We start from the raw sequence: 26,921 nt of genomic DNA, 5'->3' as shown, positions 1-26,921 counted from the left end.
TTTAATTTGTAGGATGGATACAACATGTCACTGAACATGCTTTGATAAAATGAATGGGTGCACTCAAACATTAAGAGGGACTCAAACTGTGACATATGCAGTCACTATTATAGGCCTACAAAGGTGTTATGTGATACCATGGGCCCTGGGGCTATTTTCATAAAACACAAATGGGTGTTTTAGTTAGCACTTGCCTCACTACACACAGTCATGATACTCTGAATGGATTTGTCACTTACTTTGACCCTTTGATAAAGTATTGTTTGGCCACTTGGGTCTGATATAAGAGATGCAAAGTTCCCCTCAAAACACTGACTGTCCCAATCTACCCCATCATCACTTCTGACTGTGTGGTGCTGCTCTGTAAACGGTTGGCTGGTCCGGAGTCCAACCCTTCAAATAGCAAGTGTACACAAGCTGGTTCAACTTGTATTTATTGACCACACTGTAACCTATTGTGTTAATGATTAGCCAAGTTGATACAGCTTATCATTATCGAACTAAAGAGTTAAAAAAAAAAAAAAAAAAAAAAAAAAAGTCAAGACCCCAACAATCAACAATTTGGCTCCTGAGCAGTGACTAGCTGGTGGTGAATTTCTTACAAGATCAGTAAAAAATTACATCAGAAAGCACCACAGAACTGAAGATGTCCTCCATTTCCACAAAGCATATATGCATTTGAACCAGGAGTGTGACACTTTGATAATTACCTAAAGAACAGCAAGTTTTCAAATATTTTGATGCTTATCTATTTGTGAGGTAGATGACACAGAGGGAGACGTAGATGGCTCCTGAGATAAAGATAAGGCAGGGAAATAGAAATCAAGCGTGAGGTGCACAGGTCTCGTTTTTTAAGTGTAAGATTGTAAATGTAAATTGTTATCACTACTGCACATATAAGACTGCAAAATATGAAACTTTCTGGTCGGCAATGCTGTAAATTTTCAATCCCTGGGTAGCCAAATTTGGCTTATACACATTTTGATTTTCTTGTTACTTTAGCTGTTTCTCCCTCTCACCAGCCTTTCTTTTGTCATCTGTATAATTACGTTCCAGTATTTACCACAGAGACAGAAAAGCAGGATTAAACCACCCCCTTTGATCTAGATGGATCACACTCTCAATTAAGCAGAGGTTTTAAGTCAAACTAAAGCATTTCCAAAGACATGGGAAGAAACTATTTGAACACATATACATTATATGTAAAAAGCAACACACTCAACATTAAGATACTGGTTAAACTTGCCTTAATTCAACAAAAAATAAATTAAATAAAAATGAAAAAAAAGAAAAGTGTTAATCCAATATAATGCAATTGTGTTGTAAAAACCCCAGCTGAGTTATCTTTTCATATTTACATCAGTTATCAAACTTACTGTAAATGAAATGTTAATTAAAAAATTGATGAATATCTGGATCATTTTCACCTCATTGTTACTCTTTCACATTCGATTGGTCCATAGCAAAGGTAAGAATGCGGGAAAGAGGTCAGCACACTCTTACATTTGAAAAGATGTGGTGAAGAGGTGCTGACAAAAGAAAGGGGGACAAGATTAAGAAATTAACAAGAAAAGACAAACATCTCCCTATGTTTTTTAAATTAGGTGCTAAGAGCCCATCTCATTAATGCTACATTGGTGTGAAAGCTACATGTAACGCATAATGAGCAGGTTAAAATACTTCTCCAGTACCTTCCATGACTCCTCGACCAGCAGATGAACCCGCAAACTCCAAATAAAAATGCTATAAATTCCCAAAATGAAGGATTTTTTTTTTCTCTCAAAGATACTCCATTTTAGACAATATATCCCTTTTCGGAAAAATATCCAGGCAGCATACAGAGTTTCATTTTTCCCTGGTATCTGGTCTCAAGTCACCTTTGTCATGATAGTCTGCAGAAAAGACTGAGAATCCAACTGGCTCTCTCAGTGCATCAGAAGCCCAGCCTCTCTCTTGCTCGCCCTGGCTTTCTCTCTCACTCCCATGCAAACAAACACATACACAGAGACCCCTCCCCCTCATCCCCTATGCCCTCCTCTGTCCTGTGCCATTTGCCAAGGAGGGAGGGAATCCATCGGGGGCTCATTCATCTTGGCCCTGCTGACCCCCTGTGGTGACAGATGCTCTTGGAGGCCTGCAGAGCTGTGGGGGGAAACAAAGAGCGAACCCTCATCTCCCCACTGCCACACAGCCACAGCGCCCTGCCACGCGTGACCCCCAGCACGCTAAAACTTCCGCTGTGGGCACTTTGGAAATTTTCATTTTTCTTTTAAAAAAACCCCCAAAAAACAAAGAAATAATGAAATTATGAAACTTCTTTTACTCTTCTCAGTTCAAGCTCAATCCGTTGTCTCGCTGCCACACCCGTCTTTTTTATTGGGGCCAATTCAGAGACAACAGAATCCATCCCCAGCAAAATGGGAACAAGAATGTCAGGTCAGCTCGAGCATTTTGTCTTCATAGCCTTGCCTGGGATTGACCCCTCACTGGGCTTTTACTCCCGCTATAAATACCAGAAGCTCATCTGGTCAAAATAAATAAACGGATATGCACCACAAATCAACAGGCCCTGGCAGATGTTGGGGATTATACGTCATTACTGCCTCATCATGTCAAGTAAATAGGAAGAAGCAACTATTTAGGAAACAGTCATGGGAACTAAAAAAAAAAAAGGCATACATTTAAGTGAAACAGTACATTGGAAACATCTTAGTAGAGGAACTCTACTAATAAAATTGCTTTCATTTTTGCTTTAGTTTCATCATCTACTTTATAAAATGAGTCTTTCAAACAAGTATCAATAATTTAATTCTTAACTTTTTTTCCCTTCTCCGTTCAGGGTTACTGAAATGCCATGATTATCTCTTCCTTTGAACAATAAACACAACCAGCTGTCAGACAGTTTACTCTACTAGGACATAGTTTTGAGTCGTCCAAGTCCAAATTTATCTCATTTATATCATATGTGAATAATTTAAATGATAAGCCAGTTAAAAATGTTGCAATATAAATCCCTCCTCTAATAAAGCCTTTTTTTGGGCCAAACAGTAATGTCAAGGAAAGTCAGGAAGAATTTGTCAGGTAAACAGTAGGTCTAAGCAAACACAACAGCTCAACAGCAGGAAGGATACACTCGAGACTTACAGAGTCTCAGTACTTAACCTTATAAACCAGTGTTAACTAGCACTGCTTTAGGTAGGATTGGACACGCTTGTTTTAGTGTCAGTTGTAATTACAATCTTTTTATCAAATCTCAAACTGTACACTTAAAGTATACATCAAAATAAGGGCAGATAAGTACATTCAGTATATAGCAAATGGCCGTTACACTTAAATTGGAAGTGTGACTTTTTCTCATTCAGGTTTTCTGCTTCTCTGAGCCATGTGACCGATGTTTCAGTTCATTACCACAGGCACAGTCAACAGTTGTTTTAATCAACTCGTGTGCAGCTTTTCTCACCTCCTCTCCAATGGTTATATTAGGGCTTTCTCACTGTGAGGGACAGCTATAAACCACCATGTGAGCCAATCAGGACCCCCATTAGTCCTCTCATCAACTAATTTCTCTCAATCAGCCACATTTGTCTAAACATTGGGCTTGAGTTTGACTGTGAAATTTGTCTGGCTGTTGCTGATTTAGACCACACATGGTAAATGTCATTGTGTTTTTACAGTACATCAGTTTAGAACTGAACTGGTCAAAATAGTGGTGACTTAAGTGTTTGTATCAGGTGTAAATTACAAACGTGATATCTACTGTTATGATATGATATCAGCGTAACCACAAGTTCAGCTGAGAGAAAAGAGCTGTCATTGTGATTTATGTCTAAGCCCCTGACTTTGACATGACCACTCTTAAACAGCCCATTTAAAACTGAGATAATGAGTAAGCCCAGGATTTTCTTTGGCCTCAAAAGACACAAGAGCAAAAAAACAAAAGAGTGTGGATTGAATGCTTGCCCGCCCCTGAGCCCATCCTTCACCACTGAATTGAGCCTCTGCTAAAGTCCCTGACAAAGGGGAAGTATCCCTACTACCACCTGAGGAAAGACAGGTCATGTGACCAGATGGGCTCTGGGAGATCTTGGGCTTGATGCTGTTAAATTTGGAAGGGGGCAGGGAGAGGGGTTCTTCCTTTCTTAGGATTCCCAGAGGAATACTATGACTCCGTCCTAGCTGACTCAGCAGCTGCCATGCCCATGACTGTTTGAATGGACTGAGCTGCAGGCAAATTCACACCTAAACTTGTCATTTCTACCGTTTGGCCAGTGATGAATACTCATAACATAACTTGGCACTTCAGGGTGGCTACCTCTGACACTGCTGTCCCTTTACAGATGAGGTTAGTCTGACAAATCAATAGATGTGAGAGGAGTATCAGATGAGAAGGAAGTACAATGACTGATGTGCTAACTGCCACATCTGACTTTTCCATAAGAAAACAGAACTGTGCTGTCAAAATAATAATTTTAAAAAAGGACTCAGGATACAACCATCATGTGAAAATTCCCGCAGCTAAACTTTTTTCCACCCATTTTACATGGGCTATGTGACGCCAAGGGTGTGAGGACTCACACTGATGTTTACTATCAGGGTGGTAGATCCACACATCTAATTTCCTTATAAAAGCCCCACAACTTTCTTGGAGCCCCCTCCTCCCTCTCCTCAGGACTACCTGCTGAGCCCTGAAGTGCAAATCAGTGCTAGTGAGGATAGCAGATGAGCTAAGGTCATTTAAGCCTTTCCAGTGGGACACACAAACAAAGGCAAACATTCCAGCTGAATGCCATTGCTGAAGTCGGCAGCAACCCAGAAAAAGAGAGGGAGAAGGAGACAGAATAGTGCTCAGTGGAGAGAATAGCCTGAGGCTCTATGTGTGTGTGTGAGAGTGCGCATGCATGTGTGTGTATGTGTGTGTTCTATGGGATTATCCAAGGAACTATAAACTGGGGTGAACCAGGGTTTAAGGCCTGGAGTGACCAGAGGGAACGGGGGCAGGGTCTAAGTCTTGAGGGGGGCTGGACAAAAGGAGCATTTGGGCAGATGAAGAAGTCATCATCATTAAGCCACTGGAAGTTTACTGTCTAGTGATAAAACTCATTTCAAAATTAGGGGCTAGGGGGTGCATGTGAAAGGACAGCAGGAATGGGAAGGGTTGCAAGGAGCTGGAGGGTAATGTTGTGACTCGCTAAGGAACTGTAGAGCTAATTCATTAGGGGACAAGCAGCCTTTGTGTTAACACTAGGTTGATTGGAGTGGTGACCTTGCCACACACTCTGGCCCAGTGGATGAGTTTAAGGGCAAGGCATTTAACCTTAAACTAAATCTGAGCCACAGACAAAGGCCGGTATCATTTAACTGCAAAAGCTTACCAAAGAGACAGCTGATGCAGCACAAATGGAAACAAAGAGTTGTTAAAAGCAGCCTCGAACTCTAATCACCTCAGTATTTGAAATAGCTAATTGTTGAAGTTACAGTATCTACAGATGAATAATGTATATTTTTATATGCAGTAAGTGCACTCATAGCTATGTGATATGTTTTAAGGAATGCAAACACAGAAAACTGTTGATGCTGGAATCATCATCATCATCAACATATCATCATTCTGTAACTATATACCTATAGAAGATACAGTATGTACCCATTATAATTCTGAGTTTCAGCATATTTTTACATTCAAGAAGCCTGATAAATATTTATCAGTTTCATCATATAAATGTTAAATTCCAAATCTTGACCCCAGGGCTTACTTTGAGAATTTCTACTGTCAATAAAAAACTCTATACTCTATTTTACACAAAATGTAAAATTTATCAATGTTTTACCTCAGTGTCCCTTTTTGACTCTTTGACGATGTGATAATAAATATAAATATGTGCTTTCATAGATGTTATTCCTGATGATATAAGTGATTGAAAGTGAAGGACGAGTGACTGTTTACAATGCTGTTCATGACTACGTAATAAAATGGAAAAGGCCTGTCAGTGAACCCAATCTACATTTTACAACGCTGCCGGGTTGAACGCCAGTTCACCTAGGCCAGAACAACAGAGAGGCACACAGGACTCTAATGCATTTATGGACTTATTCAGGGATGCCATATTGAATAAGACAACAATGAGTTCTATTTCATACTGTAAAACTGTCACTGGCAGTGGTCAAACACCGGTCAATGGTAAAGGGCACGGTGAGGGAAAGGCAGAGTAAAACATGAGCAGCAGCAGGATTTGATGTTAAAACACTTTTTTTTTTTTTTCAACTTAATATCTTCTCCAGCTGTAAATATCTATTTCTGAGGTAAAGATCAAAATTAAGACATCTTTAAAAAAAACTCAACTTGAGCCATACACAGGTTTACTTTACATAAATGTAACCAATTACTCCCCTTTTCCCCAGTAAAAATTTAAATTCTGACCATATCTTTATCCTGTTCATTAGAAACAGTTTCTTTACCATCACCACAGCTTCCGTTAACATCTGGTCCACACCTCATAGCTCATCCCATAGCAGATCTTTGATGATGGTTGACCAGGCCTTGTCCTGGCCATAAACTGTTGTTTAGACAGCCCTATTTGTTATGGGGTGTAAAAGGAGAGCCCTGGATCACGTTGAGGGGGCCAACACTATCAAAACATTGGCTCTTATCAGATGACAGAACTAGCAAGGGGTCAGGTTCTGTATTCAGGAGTTGGCCTCAGCTGCACTCTATACACTGCCTCCACATCATGTGTTGGTTAAAGCAATACAGGGGGACATGCTACTAATGTCACATTTCAGGGATGATATCTGTGTCACTGATGTTTAAGGAATTAATATGAATGTTTTAGATGCTAGTGTTTATACAAACAAGATGGTCCAAGTGTGAAAAGTGGGCCTCTTGCTTCTGTTCTCTGCACTGCTGCATGTTACAACTGGCTGACTATGACCTTTCCAAGGAAAAAGTTGGAATGAATTCCCTGCGTTTTGTATCAGTGGCTTTTACATATATTACAAATTCAAGGTTATAGTTTAACTTCACAAAATCAAATCTCCTTTTCTAAGGGAAAAACATAGACGACAGATCTAACTAAATTCTAATCACTGGATGTCAAACACATATCATGATACACGGTTCCAATTCAATATATTGTGACTGCAAAATAATAAAAACAGTGAGATTTTCATCAGTACAAAAAAAATAATTGAATTGTACACTCATGTTACTGATATTTTCTTATACACCTAAAATGCAATATATGCAGGGCTTGCTAAAGTCTCTGGACCTCTAACATATACCCTTTATATTCAAATAAAAGGATGTACTTAAAAGACACTGGTACAAAAGACAGGGAATGACTCCTTGAAAAGTTCACACACTAACTGAATTTAACCATGCAGCAGTGCTGAGCACTCATGGAGAGGACATAAGAAAGAGGTCTGTTGTTTTCATCAGGCCTCCACAGAGAGACCCACCTTCACAATAGGACCTTTCCTTTCTTTCCTCCCTGAAAAACTCTCAGCCACCTTGAATCCATTTGAGTGACACCGTGACAAAGGGGCTTCTTAATGTCCTGACGGAGGAGCCTCCCCCTTCCCTCCCTCTAAACTTCCTTACCGGGCGATCAGCTGTGTCCATCATGCCCCTCTTCCTGACCCCAGGCATCACTGCTGCATCAGCAGCACCCCAACCCCCGTTACCTCCCTCACTGGCTGCCACATCTCCTTTTACCCCCACCGTCTTGATTAATAAGCACCAGGTTGCCCTCGGTGACAGGGCCCACACTTAAATCCCACCAGACCTCCTTGTTGCAGCAGGACCCACAGCATCAGCAGGACTTTTTTGTCTTCAGGACAATGGTAGCATACTCAGCCTTTATGGTGGGCTTTACACCACACACAAACCTTGCTCATGAGAAAAAGTGACAGTAAACCTATTCACGGCTGATGCCACTTCATCCTGCCCTGATCCCACTGAGTGATGAGATATTTTACCAACTGGCAGATGTGATGGTTAGAAAACACTTACACAGTCAGGGGTGTCAGGAAGTAGATGATGAACGTGATTCCTTAAAGCTCTGGTTAGACACCCTTGATATACTGTATCTATACATGTTAGTATACAATATGTTTATATAAACTTTGAGATATTTATTGGTGTTGTTTGACGGCAACATTCTAGCGAACAGGGTGTTGTATCTGTACTATTCGGGCTTATCTTTTAATTTGTCGTTATCTTTTGAGGAAGGTGTCTGACTCCAGATGACATGTTGTGTGAAGCATTAGCTATGCAATTAGCTGCAAAATTAATCAAATCATAATTACAATGTCACCCTGTGAAATTATATAACTGCAAAAGCCTACAATTTAAAAGTTCATTTGTAAAACATTTAGGATGGTCTAGCAGCAGAAGTGAAAAAAAAAAAAAAAATTAAACATACCACCTGTACTCCATGCCCCTTCAAATGTACTGTGTAAAACATGCAAAACAAAAACATAACATACTGTTACCCTGATAAGGCTCTAGGTTGTTATTGGTATCCAGGTTCACCCAGTCAATGAGTAAATGATGGTATATTAGAAAGCTTTACTGAGTACTGTTTGTCAGGCTTTTTTCTTGCTGTTTTTGAGCTGCAAATGTGTGAGTCCACACAGAGAGTATTAAAAAAGCATGAGGGAGAGTATGACCTCGCTGCCACAGAGGAACATTGAGTCCTCACAGCAGAGGGCCAGGTCTTGGTCACCGTAGCCTTGGACAACCTGTGACAGCCTATGGAAAAGCGTTCTGCTACAGACAGCACTCTCCCCCACAAACCCTGGCAGCATCAACACACAGTGACCTTGTGTTACAATATGAACAGAAACAGAGAGAGGATGATGGTGAATGTCATGTTTGGGATAGTGTTTTGTGTTGTGTGTGTGTTTGTGTGTGTGTGGGGGGGGTGGGGGGGGGTGGGCAAAGGCACAGATGCTGCTATGGTGATGTGTGTGATATCTGGCTACAAGTCTGAGTATTTCCAGCTGTTGTTAGCACGCATCCTGCCCCTTAAAAACAACAAAACGTAATACGCAATACTGCAAGATAGCTTCACACAGCCAAATGCAAGACACTGTAACCATATATTTATCACAGTGCATTGAGAAAATAACAAATAACATGACTAATGTGAAATAAATCCCACTTACAGATTATTAATCATACATAAATGTGTGCCAGTTTATACAGATTGGCACATTAAAATTTCTATTTGGATATCATTTGAACAACATACTGCATATTATCTAAATTATGTAAAAAAAAAAAAAAACACTGAAGTTCTCCCAAATGCAATGTACAGGGGTTACATGACACAGACTTTACATTTACCAAAGTGTTACAATATATTTTCAAGGTGAAAATAAATTTTGCATGTGATTCTAAGTATGTGATATGGAAGCAATGAATGGCAGTGAATGTTTGATCAGGGTTGTGTAGTTTTGTTTTGTTTTTTTCCTTCATAATGACTCCTTTTTTTCTGTATTTCTTTGCCTTTGAGATTATGTGGGGAAATAAATGTTTATTCTTTGACATGTTATCCATCTGATTTATTTGTCTCTGTCTCACAATCAAATAATGATCTAAAACAGGGGTGTCAAACTCATTTTAGTTCAGGGGTAACATACAGCATAAAATGATCTCAAGTGGGCCGGACCATTAAAATACTGACACTAATAATAAGATAAGAACATCAATGTCAAAGTTTTCTCTGTTTTGGAGTGAAAAAAGTTAAATTCCAATATGAAAATGTTTACACAATAAACTGTACTTGAACATTACATGAACAAATACGAAGAATCTGAAAATTCTTAAGAAAACTACGCGCCAATTTAAGAGTATTATGCCTCGGGTTATTATATATTCATGTGCATTACAACTTACAGATCACAGTGGATCTACAAATACACAAAATATTTAGTAACAGGCACAATATTATAATATTTATTCATGTTTTGGTTTGTAAATGTAAAAATTTTCATGTAGTTTTACTTTTTTATACTTAAACAAGACCCACTTGAGATCCAAATGGTGTGTTCCCTGAAGAAAAATGATTGTGAAACCACTGATTGTTAATATCTTTAGCATAATCTTTGCATTTCACACTGTCTACTATACTTTAAAAAAATGCATTAGAATGCACTTAAAAATATAAGTTTGATGACATTACTAGAAAATAATAAGTACAGTGAACTCATTTGTAGATACAGTAAAATGTGTGAATAAATTTAAGTTAAATGGATTTAAATTAATAAGTCTTAGTTATGACCACACTTTTTTTCTTTTGACCACATAAATTGTTAACTGCCCATGCATGTCTGGACAAGCCAGTCTCAGTGCTTTTGGTCAAAGAGGAGCTGCTATAGCAGTTTCGGTGCTCATCATACAAAATACAAATCAAAAAGTTCTAAGTGGCTGTCGGCTATCAACAATTGTTTTAACCATGAGAGGAGTGTTTTATCTTATTGCCCAAAATGTTGTTTTGTTTTATTGTCCACCAGTTTCATCGACCTGTTCCACAGACATTTTCTCTTAACTAGGTGTCCACTAGCTGACTTGCTACTTTTCTCAGTGGGGGAGACTGTAAGCCTGGATAAGTTGTTTACTTAAAAAAAATAGAAAAGTGGTTGCCCTAAAAAAATTAGGTAATGATTAATGAACTTTTTAAGCACATTTAACTTAAAATCTTAGTTAAATGTAAGTTAAATGTACTTAAAAAGTTCATTAATCATTACTTAATTTTTTTTAAGGCAACCACTTTTCTCAATTTTTCAAGTAAACTCAACTTATCCAGGCTTACAGTGCACAAATTCATCCCATCGGCCGGATCGGACCCTTTAGCGGGCCGGTTTTGGCCCATGAACTGTATGTTTGACACCTGTGATCTAAAACATGCATTCTTCATTTTAAGCAAACCCCAGAAGTTGTCAAGCATATCAAATCTGGCAGTGAAAATGCTGTGTGTGTCTACTGCAGCTGGTATAGATTAAAAGTACAACACAACTAAAACAATAAAGGAAAGTTCTGACATGGCAAATAGATTGAAAAGTTCTTTCTCAAGTCATCAATTGTTGGAAACCTGATACTGTGATGAATGGCTCAAACATTGTTTATCTTTGGAAAGAAACCTGACACTTGTAGCGAAGCCAGAGCGATGAGATTAAATTTAAAATCTATTAACTTTCATTCAGACTGTTGTGTTATGATCCAGTCAGTGGCACAGCACACATTGTACTCTTTAAGAAGAATATGTAAACCACAAGCAGTAATTTCTGGCTGCAGGTACTGTTCCACTTGGGTTGGCATCTGTGTACAGAAGTGGGGGGAGAGAGACACCCTGTGAGAACACACTGTTCCGTAACAGTACTGTGTGAGAAGGGATTCTCAGCTGGGTGCTTTCCAGGTTTCAATGGCAAAAATGATGATATATTATTCCTAAGTACCCTTCACAGTGTTGCGTGCACACTTTTTTCTTCTGGACTTTTCTCCACAAAAAAATCCAAAGGAGAAACACTGTAGACATGAGTTGAGTGTGCTAGTGAAGCTTGATACATGTCCATGTATTGGTTAGTAGCGTCATTTGTTTATTACAACTGTGAAAGTTCACTTGAGTGAACAGAAGCTTGTAATTCTTCCTTAACCTTGACATGCCATCATTTCCCCAGCCACACACAAATGTATGGGCTTGCACTTAATGGCGACCCTTTGACTTGGCTCCGGACACGCTTCCTGATGAATGACTTGGGGGCAACTTCAGATAAGATTCATTTATTTCTGTCAGGGAACTATTCCAGCTTTGATCTGGGGATGGGAAAACAGAAAAAGGTGGGCCAATTCTGAACTTTTTAACTGTTAATTTTAGCAGTGAATTTAGATGCCTGTATGAGTGCTTTGTGCCTGTACTAACAGACTGTACAAATAGTAATGAGCTCCATTAACTTCATACAGACAAAGGGCTTAGATATATTAAGACTGGGGTTCATGACAGAGTCACTCCGTTGGTCAGCTAGGAGATGCAGTGGTAACAGATAAGAAGCTGCCCTGCATGTCTGAATATGAGATAACTAAAACGACAAGAGGAAGTGTCATCCGCCAGTCATTTTCATTGATGCATAAATGTATACACATACCCAGAGCCTCCCTTACAACAGGGAGCAGGACGTTCTGGCCGGCCTTTTTGGCAGTACTCCTATGTATTGTGTGTCCAACCATTCTAACTCAGAGTTCCTTTCATTCATCACCAAAAGCCACACTCTGGTGCTCTAAGGCATTTTTGGGATGGTGGAATTTCATCCACACAACAGTTCCCTTGCCCTTTTACTCCTAAGCAGGCCATAAACACCAGGGTGTGAAAAAGACTCACACCAAACAACACAAATTCATGGTCAGACATTAGAGAATAGTTTCCCCCTGATTGAGTTTATACAGTAAACTAAGCAGCATCTCTGTGTGCTGATGGATCTCAGAAAAGCTGTAAAATTGATTAAATATGGACAGAGTACGTGAAACACTGCAGCTGGCATACTCCAGCAAAAACAAAAATAAACAGGTCTCTGCAGAATAGATATCAGAAATGAATTCAAGGGAAAGACTATCAGAGAGCGCTTTTGATTAAAAAATTTTAAATTTGAGGTATTTATATACAGACATAGAAATGCATGTCCTATCCAAATTCACTATATCTCAAGTCCTTGTGCATAAAAACAAGTCTGTTGCTTATTTAGAAAGAAACTTAGTAGCATAAATTAATGTTCTTTACTGTTTAGATGCATTTGTTTCCAAATGCATAAAAACCTGAAACTAGACTTTGCAAGAGGAGCTGAAATAATACATAGTACTAAAGTGTAAAATATATATATTTTTAAAACTCCCCAGTTATACAGTGATAAAATGATTAGCCTAATACAAATATTTCCAGTTATCCATCTCAATAAGCTAATTGATCAAGTGGATAATTGCAAAAAGAAAACGGGCTAAAAAAAAAAAACTGAGGCAAGAAAATGTAAATATTATACATGTTCCATTACATGTTCCACTTCCTGCAGGTGAAACTAAGATATAACAGCTGATGAGGGGGCTTTCAGGATGAATCCCCACCCCCAACAGAGGGATCAATGCACATAAATGGAAGAGGTCACAGACCTTTGACATCTCCTTTCAGCCGGGGGAGGGGCACAAGCCTTTGTGAGACTGGCTTTAATGATCCAATTGTTGAGCGTGTCATACACCTTCATACAGTAAATACAGTTGAGTTCACATCCTGTTCATAATGAACTACATTCACCCTAATGTTCATGAAACAAACTGCTTGGTGATAATGTCAGGCTTGGATAAATAAAAACACTCCCCTGTATCTCTCACTTGCTGTCTAAAATCCAGCTGCCTTGTTTCGTTCTTCGTCACTCCTACATCTGTTTTAACCTCATCTCCCATCCCTTCCCCTCCTCAACCACACTCAAAAGACCTTATCTTTTCTTTGCCTCCCTCCCTCTTCTTTCATGCTGCATTTTTGAAGAAAGGTTTGGTCATTTGTAAGGTAACGACATCTGGTTTCATTCTGGTTGCCTGAAGCCATAGACAAAACATTTGGAATATGAATATTTCTGGCAACAGATGCTTGAAGGTTACTAAATAAACTGTTCAAGACAGACACTAAATCACAGAAAAGTAGCCCAAAAATACTACTTTTATCCACATTAAATCATACACATCTTCTACAGACTTCCCACTAACCAAAAGAAAAATATGCAACCCTGCCATTGCCATTACAGTCTTTAAATATTTTTCTCTCTGTTATTTTGACTCGGACACATCCAGTGAACACAATGTTCTTGGCATTCTTGACCCTTCGTAAAAAGGACAGTTTTGAAATCTACAATCACCCACACAGAACACATTTTGCTCTCCTGATAGTATTCAGATGTTTCCTATTAATGACTGTTGAAACAGGCTGAGAAGAGCGTTGTTATTATCTCATATACAAAGTTATTTAGCTGTAATAATTAGCTACACCAACTCTGACGACCCAACATTTCTTAACTGAAAGCTGAAAACTGAGCAGTCTGTTCCTCCTAAAGCAATGAAAACATTTTCCTAAAGTAAACAAATGTGCATTTGTTTTAAACAAGATTTAGTTCAACCATGGAAAGTTGTTTTTGTTACCATTTAGCTGTGAGTGATTTTTTTGACATGCCACATGCAGACATCTCTTCGTGTCAATATAAACAGGGGCCACAAAGAAAATATTGAAAGAGGGTCCTGACACCCCCTCTCACTATTTTGAGGACCACCTGTTTTCTGGACCCTGTCACATTGTAGTCAAAAAGGTGTGAAACACTAGCACTGATCTATTTAGTTGGGATTTTTTCCTCTAGACCATCTGTACTCAGGATCAGGAAAGCCCACGGTCACTAAGACGTCCATATGAAAGGATCAAAAGATGCATCTGCCTACAAGCCTGACCTGTCCCAGTGGTGCTCTTATGATCCAAATTGGTTGTACAAATGATCTGTGAGGGTGTTTCATGTGAAAGATTCTTCCAGTGATCAATATTTTAAATAATATGTTTTTGGTGCTGGCAGAGGCTATAGGAGAAACCCAAACCTTTGCACTTCTGACTGGATTGGTAATCAATTGTTATGTTGGCTATGTGTTTTAGTTATGACACCATAGAGAAATACAAGTGATCCATCACATCCTTGTTTGTCATAACAGAGAACAATAATTAGAAGGTGTGTGGATAAAAATGAGTTTCAAATGTATAAATGACAAAGTACAAAGCACCAAATGAGCAAAGAAAAAGGCATTAAGAAAAGCCAAAGGAGAAAGCTAGTCTGTGCAAAATGAGAGGGAGAGAATAATGAGAGGAAATAAATCAATCTGTTGCCCTGGTGACAATCATTCCCAAATGGATGTAAGAAATGTCATGTTGCATTTTTGGAAAATCTTTTTGCCTCACAGCAGGTCTTCTCCAGTAAAAATGACAGCGAGCTTTGTCAAAATAGTAATAATAATAATGACACTGGAGCCAAAAAATGACAAAGGTTTACAAAACAGTTTTTGGCGCATGTTAGAAATATACCTTATTACTTAAATTTGGGGTCATTTGAGGTTGAATGGGCAGGAGCCATAATGAGAGTGAGAATAGATGTACACTTTTTAGTGTTTTTTGTTTTTTTGGTAACGAATGTACATATTTACTTAGCTCTATTCTCTATTACTACATGTGTGTTTGACTCATCTGCTGTACTCACAGGAAGAGTCAAATTATCATCACATAAAAAATTATCACATAAAAAAAAACAAAAAAAAAAAACATCTACAGCCAAAGCCTGAACCACACAAGGCTATCACAATGGAATACGGGAAAAGAGATGTTTCCTTCAAGGCTAAAGAGAGAAACCTGCCCGTGCGCAGGAGTGGTGTCACGAGGCTCTTACTTATCTCCTCCCAGATTAAGTCCCAATTGTTCACAAGGAACAAAGGCAGCCAGTGAGGAAACCAGCCCCCCAAGGGCCAGATGGTCAGCGTTCAGAGCCCCCTGACCCCTACAGCCCTTGCCCTCTCTTGGCAGGGCTGCGCATGCTCTAAGGGAGACAGGCCACCCAGCATATTCGCAATACACACAGACTGTAGCATGTCCTTGTGTAATAGTATACTACCTGTTTGACTCACACTGATGCTTTTCTGTTACACTTGTTTTGTATTAAATTTTTACAGTTACAAAAGTTAAAGATGTCAAATATTATGAATTAGCTTTTACAAAATACTACTACTGATGTCTGTAATGTGTAGTTTAACGTTAAAGTAATTACTGTTATTGTGACAAGGCGCATTAAAATGCTGCTCTAACATGAAAAAAAAGGACTGGCCAGATTATACATCCAACAGTGCTTTTCTGCATCTGGTAAAACTAGTAACTCTGTTCTACTGTAGTGGCCAGGATCTTAATGTGCATGCAATTGCCATTAGCTCTCTGACATTTTGGAAGGGGTGAAAGGAGGAATGTAACCTTTGGGACTAAACCACAAGGAATTGCAGATTAGATTTGACCGATGCAGTCTGGTTTGCCTGTATTTACAATGACAAGCCATCAAATATATCTCCTGGTCACTCTTATCTGATAGGAGTTTATCTGAACTGCTGAAACCTGTTTCCACACCAACCCTTAGGCAACTGTCAGAGTATTTAACTGACAAACTGTGAATGTAAATTGGTGGTCTGCTCCAGATATCGTCCTACTTGACATGCATTTGTTAACAAAGATTAATCAACAATTATCCACCTTTTTCATGGAGATGAATCAATTCCTGCTTGTAAACTAAACAGTCCTATCAGTTTCCAAAGATGTGCTAATGACGCCTTCTATTTAGTCTTCTTAAACACCAATAAGGTAGTAAAAAAAGTGTATAAATGAAACATATTTGCCTTGAGTTACCTTCAAATGCACAGTGACAACTGTATTTCACTGCAAAACTTGGAGTCAACTAGGTTTGAACATGGAAGTCCGTTATGCGTTATTTTGCTGTCGAGCATCACATCACAGCCACAGTAATGGGAGCCTGAGGAATTTGTGAACATATATATATATATATATATATATATATATATATATATATATATATATATATATATATAAATTAATGATAAAAAGAAATTTAAAAAAATGAGCTCGGTATTTCAATCATAGTATCTATCACACATACTGCTTGGTGTAATTGATGACATTATTTGATAGCTTCAAGTTATACCTACGTTCAATTGCTTAATCAGATTAAACCCTCGAAGTAATTTCTCAGGACTATTTCAGAATATATAATAATTTGCAAAAAAAAAAAAAAAAAAAAAAAAAAAAAAAGAACTGAACTTAAAAGTGTTAGTTTCAGGGTAACTCACAGATCGACATTAGGCTACATGTACTGCGATCAACAGAGCAGTAACAGAGTACAATCCAGTTTATTTTCATGTACATGCGATATGTCAGGTGTGCTGACTTTAAGACACAAACAAGTAATCCAATACCTACCTCTGTCCAAACGAAAAAGCTTTATGCGTCCACCTCCATGTAGAATCGGGCAGTCCGGCTCCGACAGTGGCTCTGATCTGCTCTCTCTCTCCTCTCTCCGGGCTGGTCTGCTACAGCTGATCTGCGCAGGGAGCCGCCAACTGACGTCAGGAATTAACCTACTGTAGCCTGTGTAGCTAAGCCCACCGACTGGTTCAGGTCAACAGAAAAATAAAAGTTGACTTAGTCTTAGTTAACAGTACTTGTTGCAATTATCAGACTAATCCACAAAAACCCGAAAACCGCAGAATTAAAGAAAAAAAATGCACACAGGTTTACTGTAATTAGGATTAGCCTACATTCGCTAGCATATTTATAATTAGCCTATATTGGCTAGCATAATTTACAGCTAGCTAATGTGCAAAATTGATATACTTACGGGCCAAACTCTTGAAATTCAACAACAAATAGACATGTAAAACAGTTAAATAATAAAACAACTCAACTCAAACATTCACACCCCCTTCCATGTGCTTTTCAGTCCGTTTAGCTCCCTCTGTTGGGAGTAGTTGCTAATGCACTTGTTGCGCTCGGATCATTACAATTTACTATAAAATAGAGGCAGGTGTTTTGAATCACATAGGATGATTTAAGTCAGGCTTAAGTCACAGTTGTGTTTTTTTAAGATTTGAGATTTACTTTGCTAACACTGATAAAACACTCCACCTAGACTTGTGTCAGTTCCTGCTCAAAAAAAAAAAAAAAAAGTCTAAACGTTTTCTAGGGGAATGTGTGAAGCAGCCTCCAACCAAACTAGCAGCAGTAGACTATTTGTCTTATACTAATGTAATAATAACATTGAAATCAGTATTTTATTGCTGTTTAAAACCACTAGAAGAGCTGAAATAAGTCTCCAAACTTTCACGCAATAGTAAAGACCGTTGTAGTTAACGCTATTAAACCTATGCATAACATAGGCTGTCTGAATTACTGATTGATTGATTGAATTATTTATTTACTTAATTAATTTTGGTCGTTAAAATGTCACAAAATACGCTATGCTTTTCTTCCTTTTTTCAGAACTTCATCTGACAGCTTTTTGATGCATGTTTTGACTATGTAATAAGTTTAAAGAAGTATTTAAATCACTTACTTGAGAAACAAAGTCATTTTCCAAGCAAATTACTTCTGTTTTCAGAGCACAAACTCATCATTGTTGTCCATTTAAAAGATGTGCTCTCAGTGACGCAAATTTGAACAATGACCTGAATAATGACTTGACTTGTTTGGCTTTTAGTAGACACTCAACTCGACTTGCTTAGTTTTCAACATAGTAAATTCATACTTGGTTAAAACTTGAGACTAACTTGTTGCATGAACCTGTGTGACTACTGCCACACACTAGGCCTAGCACATTGCTGGAGTAATTTATAGGTTGGCTCATTTTGATATTGAAAGTGCATCAATAGGGCTAAAAGTCAAGATCATGTGACTTATTCAAGTTTAGAAGTGCAACTTTTCCCATAAATTGTAGAACAACGCCATCTGTTGGGCATAATGCCATTTGATTGGATCTAACCATTAACCACATGTATTAAATGCACTCTAAAATGTAACTGATTACCTTTGAATAGAAATCCACTGCCAAAATGAGAAAAGAAATTGGCAAATTGAAGTGAGCATTATTACATTACGGGGTAAAGCTTAGTAACCTCAGGATGAACTATTTTACTGCTGTGTCATTGAGGATGACAGCCTAATCTTACGATACATTCATTCTGCAGCCTATTCCTACTGCTTAGTTAATGATAGGGCCCAAACCCTGAGGTCAGTCAACCTAATATCCCCACAATTCTTAGATTTCATTCATAATGTAATGATTTATTTATTTGCTGTAACTGCAAAGAGAGAAGCCTGCAGTAGAGAATCCAGTTTTAACTTAAAGTCCACCAATGAAATCAGACAAGTATTTGACCAATAGGCATAAGCTCTGACCTGACAATGGACTCCTGACTGTATATGAACAGTTTACTCACTACATTGTAAGGATGACTGACTGACGCACAGCCACTGATACTTTCATCAGACTAATTCTGTGTTCCTGCAACAATAGGCCATGCTAAACCTCTGGTCACTAACCCAAATTCTCCCATCATTCATAGATAATATACTGTGTTGTATTAACCCATAAAGACCCAGTGGTGCTTTTGTGGCAGTTCCCAAATGAATTTTTCCTCTATTTTTTACCTTTCCTAAGTGATTTGTCACCATTTATTCTTATATAATGTTCTGTAGTTTGCATTTTTCAGTGAAAATCCAGTATTTTCCTAAATTTAATTCACTGATCATGTGGATGTTCATTAAAGCTCAGATTAAAGTTAAGCGTTATTATATTCAAAACAGAGAAAACTGAAGATAAAGATGCATTTTTCAGTAAAATATATCATCAGCTGAACATAAAGTAAGTGTCTCCATCCACTGTCATTAATCCAACTCCATGGGTTTTACAGGTGAATCAGTGTTTTAGAAGACAGTGTTTCCACGTTCACTATGGAGCTTCTGAACTTCCAAATGGGTTATATCTGATGACTAGAGATGGGTAATTCCAGCTCCATAGAGTAAGAGTTCTGCCATGAATTGGTTCTACCTGTTCACTTAACACAGGTGATTCCACTAATTATCCCTTCATCTACCTGGACGAGGAGTTGTGCTCATCCAAATGGGCTAGTTCAGTGAGTGGTTGGAACAAACACACGGCAGGACCTTTACTCTATGGAGCTGGGATTACCCACCTCTGCTGATGGCCATGAAAAGATTACAAACTGTACTTTACACCAAATATTTACATGGACTCGTGGAATTAGTGGTTCAGAAGTTATTAAACATTTTAGACCAATAAATGGTTTTGGTCATCGGTGGCTCATTGGGTCTTCATGGATTACTTTACTATTTACGGTGAAAGTAAATAGTATAACATTCAATGCAGTAATTACAGTAATATGATAGCTTTTACTCCTAAATTTTGTTCTATTCTTCCATCACTGAAATGAGAAAAGTAATTGGCCAAATGGTTGTTACTATATGGTAATGTTTGATGACCTGAACATGAACTATTTGACTAATTCTTCTTCTTCTTATGATGATGATGATGAATACTTTCAAAAGACTAACTCTGTTCAAGATGGATGTAAGCCTTGTACTTAACCTTATCATCACCAATTTTAATTTCCCTACCACTCTGAATGGATACTAGAATAGTGATTACCAGTAGCTGTGTTGTTGTATTCAATATTAGTTTTATCCTTAAGTTGAGACATATCTCAAAACCACTTTTTGAAGGGTCTTTAGTGTATTTTTCCTTGGTTTGGTTTTGGTCTCAGTCACAAAGGATGTTATTTCAAGACCAGTTTAAACCCCAGCAACAGGAATGCCATTGCATTTCTGATGCTTTTTCTGGTTTGTTGTTAACGTTATTAGTGTGGTTTGAAAAATAAATCGTACGTGTCTTTTAAGTGTAAAACATCTTGCCAGGTCTTGATTAATCTTTCCACAGGATATAGTCGCCATCATGTTTTTGGTCTCCCTTGCATTGGTCTTGGTCATGACTTTGTCTTTGTTAAGGCGGTCTTAAATACAACTTTGTTTATAGCATTATTATTATTATTTCAAATCAGTTTTCCACAATTCCTAACATTTTATTTCCCTTTGTTAGTTCAGCTAACCCACCTATTTTTTTCTGATGATATGAACTTCCAGAATAATAATAGCAAAGAGAATATTTAGTTTCAACTTTTATTCATGTTATCACATTCTGATGGGGTCAAAAGTTCACCTGCACACATTGTAACATTCTGTCCTGTAGGAACTTCCAGAAATTGATGTCATTGCTTTTGAAACCTCAGACTGGCTAATTATTGTCACTACTGGGAGGGAATTCTGAGCACCCCTGTAACAGTGTTTTAAGGCCTCCCTTCAGTTCTTTTGCTTGAAATCAAGGGAAAATCCTTGATCTAAGTCTAATCCCACAAGATTTTCACTAGTGTAGTTTCTTCTTTGAGAAATTTCCAATCATGAGAGTCTATGTCTGGTTTGTCTAAAAAGTTAAGAAAAGAAAGTCTACTACTGTGAAATTGTTCATGCAGGAAGGAGATATGCACAGAGGTTCACATGTTTTGGTTCATCAGTCTTTTAACTGGTAAATATGTAGTTAAGTGGTGCAAGACTGGGTTTCTCCGTGAGAACCTGAAAAGCTGTTCTCCAAGGAGGAAGCCACTAGCAGCATAAAAAAGTCAGACTGTAGTTTATAAATGAGTACTGTGATCTCAGCTTTTATAAGAATACTAACTGGTCAGATAGGACAAAAATGAAAACTGGATATGGTATATAGCTTATGGAGGCAAAGGCTTGTGGAAGGCTTCTCCAAACATTTGATTCACGTTACACAGTTTAGATGAAGTGAAACTGTCTATCAACAAACTGCATGTAAATCTTTGGACCAATAAATTGTGACGAAAAGACGCTGAAATCAAAACTGTTCTGTGCTGTTATTCTGAAATGAGATTGAATCACACAGAACAGCAACATGTTGCCATAAACAGTAAATGAACTCGTTGAATGCGCCTCGGGAGGGCGCATGCGCAGTCTTGACATTTTGAAGTTGCTTCTCCGGGGTGTTTGAACAGGAAGGCGGACATGTTGGTCAGGCTGTGGGAGAAAATCGGGCATCGTCTGCTGTTTTTTTTTCTCGAAAACTAACCTTCATCTAAATCCTATTTATTCGTGTTTGATCTGAGGGATAAAGCAGTTTGGACTGGAAACAGCTGACAGTCAATGACAATGCACGGATTACAGCGGAAGGACTGCCGTGAAACGTTGTAACGACTCCGTGTTTAAACAGATCGAAATTTGGAAGAAGCAGAAGTTTTTTTCCCACCACTTCTACTTTTGAGCTGTCAGAATCGTTTGGCGTTTTCTGCAAAAGCCTGGCACAGATATGGAAACAGGCCTGGAATAACCTTTTTGCCAGTTGTGCTTTTCATATGGACATAACATTTAAGTTTTAATTGCCTTTTGTTCGGATGCACCAACATTTTAAGCCCTTATCCTCTGTGGCATCCTGCGGAGGCTGACTAATCTGTCGCCGCATTTATCTTTTGCCACTGAAGTTGTCACTCATACTTGGAAAATAGCTTTAGACACTGAAAAATGTGGATTTTGTATTTTCAGCATAACGTGAAACGTTTCATGGTCACTGAAAGCTCGAAGAGAACAATGTATTTTCTCTGAAGTGCAGCGGAAAGTTCACGCGAAGAAAGAAACATTTGGCTAGCTAGCTACCGCAGGCAGCTAAGTTAGCTAGCCAGTCTTCTGCCTCGCCAGAGCTGTTTTTGTTCATAACCCAACATCGGGACTGAGTTCAACAGCAAAAATGTCTGCTGGGGAAAGTATGGAGGCTCGATTTGATAAAATCGATGCCATGTTAAAGGACCCAAAATCAGAAATTAATACGGATTGTCTTCTGGTAAGTTTGTAGGTTGCTAGCTGGCTAGGTAGCTAGCGACGCAGCCATTCGGGGTCAGTCTACTCCTTGGAGCAGAATTTTTTCCCGAGACCAAAGAGTCGTCTCAGTCGTCAATGCAGAAACATGTTTATGTAAAGCCAACAGTCAGGTTTTACGATACATAATCAAGCTCGGACACTTGTCTGTGATTGTATGTCTTGACGATTATTGAGTGGAAACGAATTGCCTGAACCTTCTCGTATTAATGGATGTTACACTCAGTACTGAATGAAATAGCATTCCGAGGAAAATAATCTATCTAGATCTGAGCATTATTTTTCATCTGGATTTTTAATTTGCACATCGATGTAGCCTCGGTAACTCATAACGAGGATACAAAAAAACATTACAGGACACAGAGAAACAAGACATGGTAACTAAGCGAGACAGACAGATGGTAACCGTGCATATACATTACTGACAAAGAAGCACTTTGTTTGGTTACCTTTTTTAATTAATCAGTTTATTAAATCTGATCAGCTGCACTGGTTTAGCTCACTCACCCCCTAATGATTGTGGTGTTCTTTTTGATCATTAGGAAATGGATGGTTAGGTGTGTTGTTTTGTCTAGATTGACTTATCTGTGCTTCATTTGAAGTGGTAGGATAGATGCATGCTTGTTGTAACCTGCAGGCCTTGGCTGCATCAGTACACCTGTTGGCTGGAGTTTGCCTTAACTGCTTCCTGTCTATGGGGCACAACTCAGATTTTACTCTCAAGTCTGAGGAAAGAAGGTGACTGATGCCACGTGCTAAACCCTAGAGCAACACCTTCATAGGTTTTTATTACATGTGGCAATCCCAGGAACTGACTCACTATGGAGTGGATGCCAAGGGAATGGAGTTATGTCAGGTGTTTGTTGATATCAGGCATATTTCAGCTTGGGTGACAGTGACATTGAATGTTTTCCTAGCAACTGGGCTTTGGTGACGCACAGGGGTGGTAATACTATTGAGTGTATGGTGTGGTTATTCATAAAAAGAGTCATTAAGGTAATAAGGTGGAAATGTTTGACCTTTGAACCCGCTTTATATGTTTGCAGGTAGGATTGCAAACAAATTTGCTTTCAATTATTGTGGTTTGCAGATTTTCATAGCAACTTTAATTATTTGAATCAAGTAGTCATTTTTGATCAATGACTTCATTGATTAATTTAGGAAGTACTATTTCCTTCTCACGTAGAAACTTACTGCAGTCATGCTTGCTAAGAAAAGACGCATTAGAGAAACTTTTTTTTTTTGGGAAGGGGGTTTGTCCTTAAACCCCACCCACAGACCCAACTTTAGAGTGTTTTGTGTATAGGCTGCTGTAGATAGCAGTCTTGAAAGAAAACGTGAGAGCACAGTCTCTGTGACCCCGCATCCTGTTGCAGAAAGGGGCAATTAAACTCACCTAAAAGTGCACACGCTTGGCATTTTTAATAGCAAAAAGCTGTGGGGACTGTTCCTGCTGGCAGCCACACACACACAAGGGTGTTGTTCCTCTTTTTCCCCTCTCTGCAATCTCCCCTGATCAATGAATGGAGGCTTTTTGCTGAGACTCTCTCTGCCACCATGGAACTCCACCCACAGCTTAATAAAATTCCATGCTAATCAAATAACCTCTTGTCTTTGACTGGCCTGGAGTTCCCTGTGTGTCCCAAAGCCATTCTGCACGCCTGGAGAGAGTTGAGACCAGGCAGGCAGCTCTGAGGTAGCTGGGTGTGGGCTCTGCTCTCTCCCCATAAACCAAAATTATGTGGACTGAGGACTCATGTTTCTGAACGCTGTGAATCAGGACATTTAACTCATAAAGCAGCCAGCATGTTTGGCTATGAGTAATAGGTTCCATCAGAATGCACAATGCAGGCCTTTTACTACCCATGTTTCTGTACCTGAGCCTTGAGCTTGCATTGGTTTTCTGTCAGATGTGTAGCACTGTTGTGCTCATGCTTTTTCCTGTAGAAGCTTGGCCTGTGTTGTTTGATGGTGATGTTTGGCCTGCACCTAACCATTCACCTCTTAGCTGGCCTATTTAGCACTGTATTTCAACCTTGTCACCCTTATCTTCACCCCCTAAATAAATTCTGCTTGGACAGAAGTGTGTCTTATCTGGTTGAGCTGCCCCCTCCCCAATCATTGTGCTGTAGGCAGGATTCTAAGGTGTTTAGTTTGCACAGATAGAACTCCTGGCATTGTCATGAGAAGGCTCACTGACATTAAGCATTGTCCATATTTTTTCTTGGTAGTTAATGGTGTACATTAAGTCATCCCTTATGTGGAGACTGCAGCATTAAGTTAACAGGATGATAGGCCATTTGTTTTTGAAAGTTTAACATTTACAAGTGGCTGCTTCAGGTGGGCCTCTGCTGGTACAGACTGTCTGACACTCACTACATTCAAATTGTGAGATGATAAGTTGAAAGTAATTTTTTATGGGCCTGTTTCAGATATATAAAGGCTTTGTGATACAGTATTTTATACCCACATGGGATGCTTTAGCTCCTGTGTTGTTATCCCTTTCCCTTCCTGCTAGTTGGGATCTAAAGCAAAATCTTTAATAAGAGTAATTATTGTGTATTATTGTATCATGATTGTATTAGTCTACATGTGCATGTAGGCTGGACACATTTACGTGGAGGTAATTTAAAATAGAAGTGGATGAAGCTGGCGCTGCTTTATCACTGCCACTGACACTATAGGGAGTATAGTTCATGTTGTAGGTCACTGTTATGTAGCACAGTACAGTAAGCTGTTTTGTGATCATCCACACTTCTGAGTTTAGACTCACAAAAGTCACAGAAAGCTGAAAGAAACAAGGTATTTGATAATTAAAGTATGTATTTGTTTTAATCATGTGTGGACATTAATGTCTGCTGCATGGAGTCCCTGATAATTAGATTTGTCCCACAGGAATATTATTGACTAGTGTTTTTAAGATGCTACTTGTTATTGCATGTGACACTCGTAGACAGCTAATGTTAGAAAGTGGCTATTGAATGAGTTTTTGTTTGATTAACATATTTTTAATTTTTGCTTCTTGCTGCATTCAAGCTGTATCAGACTTTGGCTTGTTGGCATTAAACATGTACAGTAAATACAGTCAAAGCTGCAGTTTATAAATGAAGAGCATATGTGTAAGTGTAGGAATAACTGTCTAAATTGTAGCCACTTCACTGGTTAGCTAACCACTTAAACCGAGTTACTGTAAGATTCATGCAAAGAGCCTCAAAATTAATTTTATTACTTTTTAATATTTAAGGTTGCAGTTGATTGTAAGTGAACTTCTTGAGCAAGTTTTGTCTTATCTGCTTTAGCTTCTATAAATTTGTATAGACAGATAAGCTATTCATAATGATCCGAAATGATGTGACTGTGAATTTGAATAGACCTTAGGTTAAGCACAAGTGTAGACAGCTTTCTTTCACAAATATGGAAAGTATAAATAAATGGCATAAGAGTAAGTTCAAATAACTTATAAACAATGAAACTATTTAATGCCTCCAGCCACCACCTCCACCAGAACTCCTATCTAAGCCCTCTGGAAAACTGAGTGTAAACCCAGGTATAATCCATTGATTAAGACCCAACTTGAACAACAGAAAGGCAACAGTCTGTCTCAGCTGTCTCTGTAGAGGGACTGCCTGCCCTTGCTCCAGTGACCTTTGCCTTTAATGAACAATCCTTACCTGTAAGGTGTTGGCCTCCACTGATAATGCAGCTCTGGCCTGTGTGGCTCTAGGCTTTGTTGTTGCCTGACCTGCTTAGTTTTGACAGAGATGAATGTTTGTTAGCATGTGTTGGTATTTGCCTCAAAGACGTGTTTTTATGGGTATAATTTAAAAAATTAGGTCAAAATGTATTTACAGTACATATTTGTACAGGGTGTACTGAGTAATATTAACTTGACTGTTAACCTTTTGTAGGTTGTGCTTAACATCATTAAACCTTATTTTCTGTAGGATCACATGGTAGTTTTTTTAGTTGCATTAATTATATTGTATTTTAATTCTGCATCTTCCGTCTAAACATTTTTTTAACTAATATGTAGATTTTTCACATTGCCAGTCTTTCTTAGCTAGGTGTTTCTTTTTTCTTTTTTTTAATCTTAAAACTGCAACTTTAGTTTTAATTAAACTTAATTTAAGGCTATGGTAGAGACAAATGATAAACCTAAAATTACAGTTTGGGGCAGATCCATGAAAGTTATGCTGGGAAGTTTTTTCACTTTCTCTACTATCGATAGGGCATTTGATGGATGCACAGGTCTTTGGGACTAGTGTACTAGTGTACTACTATCTTTGTACAGAAAGGCTTTGAATGCTAGAATAATCTGAGAACACACTGCTGGCCTTGAACAGATTG

The 26,921-nt window shown here is 38.5% G+C and overlaps 2 protein-coding genes across 9 annotated transcripts in view; one reads left to right on the top strand and one right to left on the bottom strand.

Annotated features, from left to right (window-relative positions):
• Nucleotides 1-17,522, bottom strand: part of greb1l (GREB1 like retinoic acid receptor coactivator) — a 42,282-nt gene extending 24,760 nt beyond the window's left edge. For 6 of the 7 annotated variants that reach the window (XM_030161211.1, XM_030161213.1, XM_030161214.1 and 3 more), the window contains exon 1: nt 17,040-17,522. The gene's annotated coding sequence lies outside the window, so the exon portion shown is untranslated. Of the gene's footprint in view, nt 1-1,691; nt 1,868-17,039 lie in introns of those variants that run through there. The other variant, XM_030161212.1, reaches the window with a different exon arrangement.
• A 4,167-nt stretch (nt 17,523-21,689) lies between these two features.
• rock1 (Rho-associated, coiled-coil containing protein kinase 1) overlaps nt 21,690-26,921 on the top strand; it is a 30,353-nt gene continuing 25,121 nt past the window's right edge. For both annotated transcript variants that reach the window (XM_030160007.1, XM_030160006.1), the window contains exon 1: nt 21,690-22,539. In XM_030160007.1, the coding sequence (XP_030015867.1) occupies nt 22,447-22,539 (93 nt within the window). In that variant the 5' untranslated portion in view covers nt 21,690-22,446. The remainder of the gene's footprint in view (nt 22,540-26,921) is intronic.

This window comes from Sphaeramia orbicularis, chromosome 17, assembly GCF_902148855.1.
Source record: "Sphaeramia orbicularis chromosome 17, fSphaOr1.1, whole genome shotgun sequence".
In the NCBI taxonomy this organism is placed as follows: domain Eukaryota; kingdom Metazoa; phylum Chordata; class Actinopteri; order Kurtiformes; family Apogonidae; genus Sphaeramia; species Sphaeramia orbicularis.
Note: the sequence above shows the minus strand (reverse complement) of the source record. Positions and strands in the feature narration are given on the sequence as shown.